This window comes from Lissotriton helveticus, chromosome 5_1, assembly GCF_964261635.1.
Source record: "Lissotriton helveticus chromosome 5_1, aLisHel1.1, whole genome shotgun sequence".
Lineage (NCBI taxonomy): Eukaryota > Metazoa > Chordata > Amphibia > Caudata > Salamandridae > Lissotriton > Lissotriton helveticus.
In genome coordinates, this window is record NC_136065.1 from 2006528925 (window position 1) to 2006543873 (window position 14949).

The 14949-nt window shown below is 43.7% G+C and overlaps 1 protein-coding gene across 2 annotated transcripts in view; it reads left to right on the forward strand.

Moving 5' to 3' along the window:
• Nucleotides 1-14949, forward strand: part of LOC144756167 (E3 ubiquitin-protein ligase TRIM39-like) — a 408111-nt gene that overhangs the window by 291256 nt on the left and 101906 nt on the right. For both annotated transcript variants that reach the window (XM_078645748.1, XM_078645747.1), the window contains exon 5: nucleotides 1077-1186. In XM_078645748.1, the coding sequence (XP_078501874.1) occupies nucleotides 1077-1186 (110 nt within the window). The remainder of the gene's footprint in view (nucleotides 1-1076; nucleotides 1187-14949) is intronic.

The following is a 14949-nucleotide window of genomic DNA, read 5'->3' on the forward strand; positions in this document are numbered from 1 at the left end:
CGATGTCGTTTAAGCCATCAGGGTCTGTAACAAATAGTGTATCCTATTGTAAGCGTTTGAAAGGAATGAAAGATCATCAAGAACTTGATGACGATGAAGGATGCATAAATGAACCTAATCAATCTGAGGAGGTTACAGCTGACCATAATGATGTCAGGAATGGTGAGAAGTCTTTTTCTTTAACGCTTTCTTTTTTCTCCATTTATATTTATTTCTTGGTAGCGGTTTTCATTTTGATTTGCAAATTGTATTGTAATAAGTTGAATTGAATTGTAATGAGTTGTATTTATATTTCATTGGAACAGTATGGCTCAATGAGTTGAAGCATGCGGTGTTGAGAAGGTCGCAAGTCTGAATCCCAACAAGGCAGATTCAGGCTTTCATCATTCTGACATTGGTATATTGAGTATCGTTAATGTGGGTTATAGTGCTAATTTTTTACAGAATTTAGAAACAGTGGGAGTTCGATATAATGCGCTATTCAAAAACAAGTTCTTATCAGTCACTTTTTTTAAATTGACTTTTTATTTATTATTTCACATTAAAGACTGGTGTATTATTGCCTTGTGTGACAGTATATAATCCCATTTAAACCATTGACATATTCTGTATTATGCAGTACAACTAACAGTTGGTTTTTCCTCACTGCATATGTTCCTTCGACTGTTCTAATCTTTAAGCTGCTTTTCATTTATTCATTCTACAGTCCAGATTCCCAGCTGTATACTTTCCTTTGGGAAGTCTCTCCAGTAATGTATCCGACTAGGTGCACCTTTGTCCGGTCCTTTACACTCTGAGGTCTTATATTCCTTACTTATCTCACAATAGCGGTCCCCGTGCTTCCATAACTGTGGGAAGTCTTATTCATCATGTATCAAGTGGTAAAAGGCTCCCGTTCAAAACTCACTGTTCTATTCCTCATTTTTCCCATGGTGAATGCTGTCTGCACACTTCCTACCAATTTACTATGTTTCACGACCTCTCATCAGATACAGTACAGGATTACTCGAGTAGCATTACGACTTCCTTTTGAACAAATGAGCATTTAATAGCATCCACACTTCTCTCTTTTCAAGGAATGACAATGTGAACGCTCAGCATGCGACTTACAGTACTATTAAGGAGACAGAAGAGGAGTCAGACAAGGCAAAGGAAGTGAATCTGCAGAGAATATTTGAATCACTGGGTGAGGAACCAGATACTCTAAATGATGTCCGGTATGCAGTATATGTCTTCATTTATGAGATCACCAATGTATTCAGTCGGCAGATGAGTTGTTTCTAAGAAACTTAAATACCAACATATGAAAGAGCTTCAGTGGATCAAAGCTGATGATAAAATTAATGCATTAATAAAATACAGCTCTGTAAGAAATGGGATTATTATCTGAGAAGTGTAGACGGGTAGATTGGTAGATTGATATAAAGCAGTCAGGCATAACTTGGAGGCAATGTGTAAAGTAATTATGCAGCACTCAAACAGTAAATAAATAGTGAAAACACAACTCAAGAAAACTGCAAACCAATTTAGAAACGTAGAGTAAATATTAATAAATAAAATGATACTAAAACAACAAAAATCCAATTGGTGGAGCGAGAGGTATGAGTTTTTAAAGTTTAAGGTGCAATTGGTGCCAAAAAGCACAAAGCGCCAACCGGTGATCTGGTCGCTCTGAACTGGGACAAAGTCACAAGTTCAGGCTGACCGCGATGGAGCATGGGCCGGGTACAGGACCCAGTTCGGCCTGCTAAGAGTTGTATCTTTTTGTCCATGGTGTGGCACTGCGAGGTCCTGTGTCGTTCTCTGCTGCGCTGCATCTGCCCTATTGAGGCTGCTGATCCAGGGCTGCATGGGTCTGCAATGCAAGGTCCTGCAATGCGCAATCCTGCGTTGGTCTCCTGTGTCAGTTCAAGTGAAGCTGCCGACCAGGTGCTTTGTAAATGTAAATGTAAATGTAAATGTACAGGAATTTATATAGCGCAAATCACCGAGCGGTTTCTAAGCGCTTGCTTAGGGAACCCGTCCTGGTATTCCCCTGTGAGATAACCCCGGCAGGGTATCCGCAAGGTGAAAGCCAGGCATCCCGCCGCGAGGGGCCGTTGTGGAGATTAAGCAAGCTATTGCCCAGCGTCGCAGAGTGTGAACCCGTGAATCGAGTAGGCACCGGAGCGAGAATTGTCGAGTCCATGGACATTTTAGGACTCAAGACCCCGCCGAGCCGGGAAATGAACCCTGGTCCCGGGCTGACCTCTGCTTTCAGGTCTGCCTCCTCTAACCAGTGAGCCACACTTCTTCTTTGATATGAGGTCCTATGACGTTCTGCGCCATGCTGCGTTGATCTGGTGAGACCTTTTCTCACGTAGAGATGAGTAAACTCTGACTCTAGTCAAGGGTTCTGGACCTTAAGGACAGCACTTTGGGGAGTCAGGGCTCACTCCCACAGAGTTCAGCGGTGGGGACCAGGTCCCATCCAGTTGGGTTTGGTCAGCTGGAAAGCACGGCAGTCCTCTGAAAACTTGTTGTGTCCCTATAGGTCAAACAGGTGGCCAGCCAACTGACTCTTTGAGTCACTTCTGGCGAGTCAGGGTTTTAGGGAAGAAATTCCAATCTTTTTTTTCAGACAGCAGGGCAGTCAGTCCGTTTTCTGAATCTCATACAGGTCCAGGTGTGTTTTGATGCAAAGTTCTGAAGGTGCCACTTTTATCCCTGTGCCAGCCATTGTGTGGAAGAATTCCATGTCCTACCCCCAAGCTGGTTCTGGACAGTTCTTGTCCTTCCCCCTGTCCTGGATTCACACTCTGTAGGGGGATCAAGGCCGGGGCAGACCTGGTGTCATATTTGTTATGTGTCCTTCAGGCAGGTTCCTTGACGTGTTATAAAGGCAAGGTATAGCCCTGCAGCAGCCAATCTATCAGGAAGACCCACTCCCCTCACACATAGGCCTCTTTTGTCTCAATGTATGGAAGCAATACACAACCTGAGAGCCATTGACCTACCTTTGACCCAGGAAACTGCCAGAAAGGGACAGTTGGTTTAGGCAACTTTCTAAAAGTGGCATTTAAAAAATGTTACTTAATATCCGACCTTGCCTTTAAAGAGGATTTAAAGTTACAATTCATTAGAGGGAACATCATTTTTTTTTGTCTGTTCCCAAACTGAAGCTAATACTTCGTAAGTGTATTATGGCAACCCAATGTTAGTCTATGAGAGAGACAGTCTTACAGCGTGAAAAACACCTCTAGGAGTTTTTCACCGCCATTAAATGTAGAACTTAACCTCATATGTCCTACTTTTTAAATAGCATGCACCCTGCCCTAGGGGTGGTTAGCCTAACTTAGGGATGATTTATAAGTATTAAAAGGGATGGTTTGGGCCCGGGATAAGGGCTATTTATTGGAATTTAAAACTGCACTACAGGCTGCAGTGTCAGGCCTGAGCCATGTTTTACAGTGCTACATTAGTGGGTGGCACAATGCGTGTAGCAGCCCACTAGTAGCATTTAATTTGAAGGGACTGGATCATGCAGCACCAGATTCTAGGGACTTTTAAGTAAATTAAATATACCACTTGGGTGGAGGACAAGGATGTTACCAGTGGTTAGCAGGGAATAAGTGCACAGAGTCCTAAAAGCCAACAAAAAGTTCAGCAAAGGATGGTAAAGGAATGCAAAAATCTGGGGTAACCCTTAAAATTGCTTATATATGTGTTCATCCAGTGTTAGGGTACGCAGATTGTCCGCCTCATAAGGCTAAGTGTCAGAGTGGATCTGTTGCTTGACCAGTGACATGTTGAAATCTATTTAGTTGACATGAATCTGTTAAACGTTCAGGTTAGTCATAGTAGAGGCCTAGAGTTCTGTCATTAGCACGTTGTGCACAACTTTAGTTTTAATAAATAATAAGAATATTGGAATGGATCTCTCAGATATTTTTATGGCCCAATTTAGAGGAGGCCAGCATTGAGATATTTGTGGTAAATTGACTTATATCCCATCCCCTCTCCTCACATTTTCCCGCCTCATTTAAAGTTCTGGGGAACATGTTTTTATTCTGATGGTAAGGAACACCTTTTGACAGGACCAACACCATCGTATTTTAGGGGCTCCCCCTCGACAACATTCCCGCATTGTTTTCCTGTCTAAGGCTACCAAATCAACCACAGCTATCCACTCAAACTGGGAAAACACTGCCAGTGTGTGGTGGACATTTTTCACTTTTTATTCTGTAAGGCCTTTTTGGGGGTTGGTAGCATAAAACTCTAAATCTGTCCCATAAATCCTTACATTGTGCACTTAGGGTCTGATGTATTAAAAGGCTTTTGCTCTTGCAGAGTTTATGCTACACTTTAAAGTTCAAGCTTCCCACACTAGCGCTAAAGGTTTGCTGAAAATCTTCAGCAGTGATGATGGCACCTTGTGTGGCACCAGCGTAGGATCTGCATGCAGTTCTCTGGGTGTCTGGTATTCAGCCAGCCAGAGCCGACAAGAGCTTTTGGGCTGCTCCTGGGCAGACGTCTAGCATCTCAACCAGAGTCCCAAGCACTGAACTCACTATTCCGGCTCCTTTCCCTCTTCCATTGTGTCTTTGAGGACGTTGTGTAAGGTGGTTAGTTATGTTAAGGAAGTGTTTTTCAGTTCCTCTTCCCTGGAGTCCTAGGGGGGTTTCTATCATGCCTTAGATACTTCAATTTCCTCTTTTAGCGAGGCTCAGTGTAGAGCTGTGGAGAGTTTGGATTAGTACCTATGATGGAGTTTAAAACTAATTTCTAAAGACTCCAGTCTGGTACTTTTCTCTCACAGTCCTTGCCACCCTTTAAAACCTTTATGTAACCCCCTTCTGGACCCCAATCTGCAACCTGGGGGCAGAAAGACTGTTGGGCCTTCATGGTTTGGATACAGAACAGCCCAATGACAGGCAAAAAAACTCAAATTGCCCTCGCTAGTAGGGGCAGAAAGATTCCTCCATTTTCAACAAAACGTCTCCAGTGTGATAAGTGCCAGTGAGCGGGGAAATACCTCAAAGCTTCAATCATATTGAGAGCACCCGGTGCCTAAGGCCCCAACTCCCTTCATGCTATGTCTGTGTGACAGCTCCTCAGCTGGCGATTTCCTGTGTTAGGAAGACCAGATGTTCACATCCTCCATACTGGTTAGATGGTGCAGATGACGCGAATGCTTCATCTGCACTGTAAGGATTAATGAGGTACTGATGAAATACATTAATATTGTGTGGAATACAGCGGTTTCTTTACTGCTGTTAAATGGTCAAGTTGTTCGCCCCTATCGCCTGCCTCCTGATTACCCTACTATTTTGTGATGTGACCTTGGGTTTTACATCAATAGTAAATAGGGATACCTTACTCATCACTTTAAAAGTGACATATACCATGCCCCGGAAATCACGTAGGTGATCACGTGTCCCCAGGGGTGGAATCAAGTATGGAAGGGTTGTTTTGGAAATCCCAGTGAAACAGAACCCTAGGACACCCTGTGAGCATGATGTGATGTAGAGGGGTACGCCTGTTTTGGGGGTTGCCTAGAATACATATAAGCCTTTCTTAAGCGTCATGTACAGCAACTAGGAGCACAGAAAGATGAACTTATCAATACGAAGTGATAGCCCACGCATCAAAAGGACCCCGTTGGTGGGTGGACAGTCTACTATCAATGGATATTATCGTAGCATAACACTTATGGTCTTGGGCAAGAATGCTCAACATGAAACTCCTAGCGATATGGGCTGCGACATTACTGGTGTTCACAATGACTTGTGCCGTTGGATGGAAACGCTCAGTCTCAAGGATTGGCCTCAACTGGTGTCCCCAATTAAGGTTGACAGCAGCGACAGTGAGGGCTAGAGTAATGGTGTTGGGCATGCTCAAAGCAATTTCTTCAACATGGAAGAGAGTGAAGAATCTATAGTTACTCCTAACTCACTCGTCTATGAAGATATGGGGTTTTTAGAAGAAGCAGTTCCGGAGCCGGTCGTCATGCAACAGCCCAGTACAAGCTCTGAAGACCGAGGGGTCTCGATGGACTCTCAAGATTTCAGAGCCGCCGCAGAGTGCTGTGAAGATGCTGATGTTGGTAAAAACATTATAGTAGGTCAACGTGTATATTAAGGTATTTATTTTTAACTAATTGGGTTGTCTCTCTTTCTTCTTTTTGATCCGTAGAGAGCATTCCCAAAAAGATCCGGACCAGAAGGGCAGCCTTCGAAAGTTAACGATGTTAATGTTTACTGTCTGTGGTGTTCGAAACAGACTGAAAGTTCCACATGCCAAAACAACGATGCTCACAGGAAATGTGGCTGTGCCTCTTAGAGAGGTGCATGTGAAAAGGAAACACCAGGCGTACCCCACCAAGCCATATTGGCTGTTAAGGTTTTTCAGTAGCTGTTGTGCTAGCCTGTGTCAAACGTGACTATTACAGACTTTATTGCGGACATTAAATTAAGGATCCTCCGACGGCTGCGCACGAGTTTTTGGGCGAATCATACAGAGCAAGAACAGTTTTTAGACCCGTACCAGGTGTATGAGCTGTTAAGGGTGGTCTATGGGCTATCTGCTGAAAAGAAATGTGTCCACCACAACATGCTTGAGATCTTGTCATCGACATTCAATAAGATCTGCTACGCCAGTGAACCAAGCTCAAAACTACGTCGTATGCCTGGGTTGTGTACGTGCTTTGATAGAAAGATGATAGCATGACTTGCAGAAAGGCGTATGTATACTATGTATTTGAAAAATAGAAGAATATGTTCTTTAGCCCCTGAAGGTTGTTTTAAAATAAACAAGGTATTATTTAATGTCACATACAAGTTCCTATTTAGAAGAAAACAATAGAATGCCACTGCATAGGGTAGCAGGCGCTAAGGGGGGTATTGGTAGCTATGGCAGATCCTTTTAAAGCCAATAAGACACGTACTATGAAAATGTGAAGTATTTACTGTGCATGTTCCTGTAATATTCTTTATTTTTAATAAAATGTCCTTACACAAAACAGGCATCGTTCAGTTCAAAATGCTTTTCTTCGGTTTGTCAAAACATAACCAGATAAGCAGAACATACAACATACATCCATAAAAACATTAATGTAAGTTAAAAAGCATCAGAGTTACCAATTCTCAATTACAACTCATGATAAAAGCAACACCGGGTACCAAAAAATAAATATCATGAATATGCTATACATCCCTCCTAGAAACTATACATATGTACAATACCATACCCCTTATGTGCAAATTTAGCAATAAATTAGTAATTAGAAAAATGCAACAGTATAAACAATACCTAATTCTCCAATAATTATATATATATATGTACAGACAAGATGGAATAAATCTCAGCTTATAACTTTATGTAAATAGCCAAACGGTTACATCAAAGAATGATAGATTTTCTTGCGGCTATGCATTTCATATGTACGTTGCAATGAAGAAGCAAATGTCTGGACTTTCAAGGGACAACATTAATTTCATTGCTGATTTTGTGGAACGAACATTTAATTTTAAGAAAATAGGTTTTAGGTAAAATTTCCTTAAAAAAAGGTAAAATTTGCAAAACAATAAAAAGTGGCAGCAGCTTTGTCTTGAGGTATGATCGCAAGGGCATGCAGAGTTTGTACTAACTTTCATATGCGGAAATGCCACCAAGTGATGCACAATTCCTAGCCTGAGACGAGTTAAAACAAACCGATGGGAATTACGTGTGACTATAGATAGGTAAGCTTGGTAGCCTTTGTTTAAATTTAGTCCCAGATAAAAAGCAAAAGTGGGTAGCTTCCTAGACTCCCTTTCTCTAGCCCCCTTCCTATATGATAAAAACCTTTCTTTTAAATCCTTCTTTGTAATTGAGGCTGCAAACTCTGGTGCAGAAAGGATATTACAGTCAAATAGGAGGTTGTACCAGAAATAAATATATTTAAGCCATAGGATATGGGAAAAATGTTCGAGCCTCAAACAATCTCTTATAATTTTTTGTGTAAATAGCGTTTCAGTTTTTGACCAGATAGAGCGCCAGAGTGTCAAAGGGCGTAATGCAGCTAAGTCTGTAAAGTAATTTAGACCTACTTCCTCATGCACAACTTTGATTGATGCTGAGGGAGGGACGCACAACAATTTCTTAAGAAACTTATTTTCATCATGTTGTAATAATTTCCCACTTTGATGGACCCATATTCCTGCCCCATATAATGCAGATGACGCACATCTAGCGTTATAAATGGTTATCATGTCTTTAATTCTTCTGGCCCCCAGTTTTCTAGAAAAACTGAATATGCTGTTAGTATTCCTGCTCATTTTCAAGGCTTATATTATCATGCTCGTGTATCCACTTCCCATCACCGGCAAATGTTATCCCAAGATAACAAAACGTTTTGACTGATTGCATTTTATCCTTTTCTATAAAAAAAGGACTAGCCAATTTGGCTTTTTTCCCGCATGCCATGACAACGGTCTTAGTTTTATTAACTTTAAGTTTCCTGCTCTTTATGAACATTGTAAAGTTGTCTATAAGACGCTGTACTTCAATTTGGGTGTGCCATATTAAAACAGCGTTGTCCGCATATAATAAGATTGGAACTGCTTCCCCATCTATAAGCGGGGCATCTGCTGGGATCTGACCTAGGGTTGAGTCTATTTGGTTAATAAATAAAGAAAATAAAAGCGGTGCCAAGACACAACCCTGGTGTATGCCTCTTGTAACCTTAAAAAACGGGGTACGCTCACCAGCTGAGCCATAACGTACTTTACAAGATAGCCTCTCGTAGAGCCTCGCTAAAAAATGTACTATTTCCGTGGGAGCACCCTGATCAAGTAGGATTTGCCATAATATGGCATGATCCACGAGATCAAAGGCGCTACTCAAATCCGCGAAGCAGAAGAACACATTTCCTTCCTTGGCAACAGTGTATTTATTGATCAAAAGGTTGAGGTTAACAGACTGTTCTAAGGTTCTTAAACCTTTTCTAAAACCATATTGTGCTTTAGATAAAATATCATATTCTTCTGCCCATGTTTCCAACCTCTTTAACATAATTCTACTCATTATTTTGATAGAGGCATAGGGCGATAGTTACACGCCTCAGATTTAGACCCTTTCTTAAAGAGGGGAATAATTAGTGATTGACCCCAGGATATTGGTAATTGACCCTCCGCTGCCACATTAAAAGACCTTGCTAAAATAGGGGCCCAGAGGTCCATTTCTGTTTTGTATAGATCTGCAGGGACCCCGTCCGGGCCCAGTGCTTTGCCTCCCTTACTGTTTGTTAGGCCCTCATATACCTCATCTAAACTTATTGATAGTGGTTAAGTGTGCCAAATGGAAGCATTACAAATATTTAAATCTAAATTAGATCTATCTGGGTTAAAAATCTTCGTAAAATGTTCAATCCATGCGTTACATTCTACATAAGAAGTTATTTCAGGCACGTTATCATTCTTTAGGAAAGGACTATTTATAGTCTCCCAATAAAGTTTACTATTATTTGTGTCTGCCGCTAGATTAAGGTTAAGCCAGGCCTCATCTTGCAAAACTCTTTTCCTGTTAAAAATAGCTATTTTATAATCAGTTCGTAACATCTTAATAGTTACATTATTACGGGGTTTGGTATTCAACGCTTGTTTTAATTCTTGTAAAGCCCGGGTACAATTTTTGTCAAACCAACCTGAGGTCGCTGCCCTTTTCCCACTGGTTCTTTTAGTGAAAAGGCTTTCTATGGTTTCATTTATCTTTACAAAGCTATCAAACAGGATGGTAGAATTGACTTTGTCCCTAAGGCAATTTTCTATCTCTATGCGACATTTCTTCACCACCTCCATATGCGTTTTTTGAGGGTCAATGCCGGCCCATTTGATCCTCATTCCATTTGGTCTGGTAGCTACCACATTAGTAATACAATTACTGTCAGTAGCTTGTTTATTTCCCCAGCACAATAATGATATGGATATGCTATTATGGTCGCCTAAGGGCTTTTCCATAACCCAAAGGTTGGAGTATTCAGTGCCACTAGAGAGCAAAATATGATCGATATTAGTATTTGCATTCCTTCCTGTAAAGGTAGGGCAATTAATATTGTCATTGTTCTTAGTGCAGCTCAACATATCCAGGTTGAATTTAGCCAATAATGTATTTAAAGCCATACCATATTTGCAGTGTGGAAAAATGTAAGTCATCACCGACCTCCCCATTGCCAATCTCCTTCCTATGGCCACATGAATTAATCCTGGCCAGTGGGCAGGGTTTGATGTTAAAGTCACCCGCCCAGAGGATAATGGCCTCTTTTCGAGACACTGCGAGAGCCTTATTAATTTTATTCTCTAATGGGTAAAGAATTTTCTCTCTGTTGACATCGAAAATATTATTGTAATAATGAATCCATATTAAATCTTTACCATTGCTAAATTTTAATTGTAATACCTGGCTATTTGTATCTACTGCGGAACAGCTTCTTTTTTTACAGGCAACTAGTTTGTTAGATATTAACAAAAGAAGACCACATTTTGCTCTGCCTGCTGCAGAATTAACCGCATTTAGCCAATGTGAGGTATAACCCTCTATAAAAATGGGTTCCTTACACCATGTCTCCTGGAGACAAATGATGTCATAACCTGCAGTAATAAAGTCCCTCCAGAATGGTGAATCCAACTTTATTTTGGGGCCTGCTATATTCCAGCTAACTATGCTGTAACCTGGTTCTGGGCCTAAATGAGCAATAACTGAATCTCCTTGGGGTAGGACAGGTTTGCCCACCAAAGGGGATGTAGGCACTTCTAAGTTTGTTTGTGTTAAGGCAGTTAGTGCCTTCTTTGGTTTGATGTAAAACTCGTCTTTATTCATAATATGGACCTATACAGTTCAGATACTGCTGTGTCTAGCTGTAGGTTGTTTACCAATGGCTTATTGCCTAATTCATCTAAGTCTTTCTGTTGTGACCATGTGGGAGATTTTGCTTGTATTATGCCCTTGAACGGTATGAGTCAATCGTTATTCTCTAAAGAATCAAATGGCTGGAATCTATTAAATGTTGGAATTGTGTAGCAGGAACGAGGCATGGATAGTGCTGTTGATCTACTGGTACTAGAATTATTACTGGTATGGTGTTTGGGGTCCAGTAAATGTCTATAGAAGTATCCCAAAGGGAGGAGAGTCATGTTAAACTCCCAGGCTGATGGAGGTGGGGCATTGGCAAGAGTGCTCTTTGCCCAGTGGGGTGATTGGAAATTTATAATTATACAATCCCCCTCGAACTTTTTCCCGAGGGGGCCCACCCAACCCACCCTTTGGGTTAATATGATCTGATTGGCTCCCACCTCTGGGAAACTACAGTTTTTAGATAGCCAATAGAGAGTTTGTTTTTAAGTATATCATGAGTTTCCTTTTGGCTCTTCCTTAATTTAGGGACATTTACAAGTACCGTAACATAAGCACCACATTCTGGCAGAAGATTGATAAAAGCTGGAATTTGTCTATCAGTTTCTTTAGTTAGATCTTTGCTATCTCTGCTGATTTGTTCTACAGGTAATGGTTTTTCTATACCTTGGGTACCCTGATCAACAGTTTGGGGGATATTCTTTCGCTGGTCTCCTGCTTTCTGGTTATTCTCTGGGGCTTTACTTATGTTTGGCACCGTAGCAGGGCTAAAGTTGGTTGCCACTATAGCTCGATTAATTTTATTATTTTTTCCTTTGTTTCCCTTATTCACCTCGGTAATTGGACCTACTTATTGATGAGGTCTCATGATTACTTTCTCCATTTTATTACTTAACTAGCAGTCCGTCCCGACCTTGTCCGGGTGCAACAGGCTTCCCCGACCCCCACCCTCCCCGACATTGTGCAGCAGCCCGGGCCCCTGCCCAGCCTGTCCCCCGCCTGCCCCGACCCCCACCTGCCCCGACCCCCGCCTGCCCCGACATGGGTCCCCTTACCTGAGCCGCCGCTCCTCCCGCCTGTCTGCTGCTCGCACCGCCGCTGACCTGTCCGCTTCTCCTCACGTCACCGCTCCTCCCCGCGCCATGTCCGCCGCTCCTCGTCGCGCTCCTGGACGTCGCCGCTCCTTGTCGCGCTCCTGACGTGAGCACGCAAGTCGCGGCCGGCGCTACTTCGGAGGCACTACTTTGATTTTTACTTTACATTTTTTAAATAACGTTTTTTTTTTATTTATATAGCCTATAACCATCTATACACCCTGACGATTCCAACGGTGTATCGGGTGTGTGGATTGGCGCTGTGGTTCCCGAGTTTACCCGCCTCAAAGGCTGAAAGTTCTTCCTTTATTGTAGTAGTATAGATTTGTGAACCTCCCTAGCCAAATTGTCCACCTTCTCGTTTAAGGGCCTAATCAATTCGAGCCTTTTATCGAAGATTGCGTCCAAACTATAATTACCAAGTGGTGTCTCTTGATTTAACTTAGCCCTTGTACGTGTGGTAACCATGTTCCCCGCTACATTAATTCTTTAATCCTTTTTCCCCTTTAAATTACCCTGTCCCGATGTTTTCTTGTTGCAACACTTTTGTTTGACCTGGGGGGAGGGTGAGGGACAAGGACTAATATCAGTAGTAGCAGACAGTCTGGGTGAATTGGAAATGCAGGAATTACTGGTGCCATTGTTTTGCGTATCCTCTAGCATTACCATGTCTGCATCAGCTTCACTAGTAGGGCTGGATATTCTACTTGTGTTGACCTGGTCAGCTATCAGGATGCTTGATACCATAGAAAGTCGCCATTCGGTGCGATCAATTTCTTCATTAAGTTACGGCCTTTACTAGATATGTATCGATGGTGTTGCGTGCATTTTCAAGTTGTGGTTTAGCGCGACGCCTTGCCATTGCCGTGTGTATGTCTAACAAAATTCACCCTCGAAAATACTCTGTATCGCAAACCAGCTATACTAACATTGGCATTGTTAACACAGAATTAAATCAATTTAACATAAAATATAAAGTTAATATATATCGGCGGGATCTAGTCATCGATGTCGATGGCAATGTTCCTGACCTTGTTAGAGGGGGGGGCCCAGCCCAGCCTCCTCCGGCCTCTGAAGGCCTTAGACGGTCCGCCCTGGTCCCGTGCTTCTCCCGGCGCCGCCCGCGCGCGTCCCGCGACGCGGAAGCTCAGCCTGCCTTTCAAGCGCCTCCGGGCGCGGAAGTGGGCGTGTGCGCCTGCCTGAGAGCGCAGGGGGTCCTGGTCCCTGTAGTCCCCCCTCTCAGCGGCCGCGCCGATGTCAGGAGCGGCGGCAGCAGAGGAGACCAACAGGTGATCCTGCCGTGTTACAGGAAGAGACTGTGGCAGAGTTCAATGCCCCCACGGTGTAGCCTTTGGTCTGGTAGGCCTTCTTACGTGCAACAAATGCCCCCGCAAAACTCGGTGTTGCCTTGAATGGAGCCCCGCTCCACAGAAGCTGCGCTTGCCTTTCAAGCGCCTCTGGGCGCGGAAGTGGGCGTGTGCGCCTGCGAGAGAGCGCATGGGGTCCTGGTCCCTGTAGTCCCCCCCCTCTCAGCGGCCGCGCAGATGTCCGGAGCGGCGGCGGCGGGGGAGACCAACAGGTGATGTTGCCGTGTTACAGGAAGAGACTGTGGCAGAGTTCAATGCCCCCACAGTGTAGCCTTTGGTCCGGTAGGCCTTCTTACGTGCAACAAATGCCCCCGCAAAACTCAGTGTTGCTTTGAATGGAGCTCCGCTCCACCGAAGCTTAGCCTGCCATTCAAGCGCCTCCGGGCGCTGAAGCGGGCGTGTGTGCCTGCATGAGAGCGCAGGGGTCCTGGTCCCTGTAGTCCCCCCCTCTCAGCGGCCGCGCAGATGTCAGGAGCGGCGGCGGCGGGGGAGACCAACAGGTGATGCTGCTGTGTTACAGGAAGAGACTGTGGCAGAGTTAAATGCCCCCACGGTGAAGCCTTTGGTCCGGTAGGCCTTCTTACGTGCAACAAATGCCCCCGCAAAACTCGGTGTTGCTTTGAATGGAGCCCCGCTCCACCGAAGCTCAGCCTGCCTTTCAAGCGCCTCCGGGCGCGGAAGTGGGCGTGTTCGCACAGGGGGTCCTGGTCGCTGTAGTCCCCCCCTCTCAGCGGCCGCGCAGATGTCCAGAGCGGCGGCGGCGGGGGAACCAACATGTGATGCTGCCGTGTTACAGGAAGAGACTGTGGCAGAGTTCAATGCCCCCACGGTGTAGCCTTTGGTCCGGTAGGCCTTCATACGTGCAACAAATGCCCATGCAAAACTCACTGTTGCTTTCATTTCATGGACTGTACCGGATGATAACATGTCGGGATTCCGGTTAAGAAAACATTATTACGATACAAAGGGGGTTGGGAGCTTTTGAAGTTCCGAACTCTGTAAAGAAGGGTTGTAGTTAAAAATGAACCTGAAAACAGATCAAGGGTGAAGACCTGGTTATCAGGGGAGGAGCCGTATTCAACACACGAGCCCGCCAGAAGGCGTTTTAAGAGGCGACCTACAATTGTTAATGCGCAGGCGGACATAATCAGCCTTAAAGATTTAGCAAAACTTAACAATGGAGCTCTTTATATATTAACCATCATAGACATGTTGACCAAGTATGCTTTTGCAGAACCTCTACGCGATAAAAGTGGTGCTTGTGTCACAGCTGCTTTTAAAGCCATCTTCGAGAAGGGGGGAATCCCTCAAAAACTACAAACAGACGCGGGGAAAGAATTCTTAAACAAGGTGTTTCAGAAATTATTAAAGCAGCATGAGGTTCAGCATTTTGTAACACACACGGAAGTAAAAGCAGCAGTTGTAGAATGGTTTAACAGAACTTTAAAGTCTAAGATGTGGAGATTTTTTACGGCCTACAACACCTACAGATACGTGGGTGCTCTACAGACTTTAAATAGATTTTTGTAATGCCAGTTATCACTGAACCATCAAAACAGCACCCATAGAGGTAACACCTGGTAATTCATTAAGGGTCTGGAGAACGGTGTACGGATGTC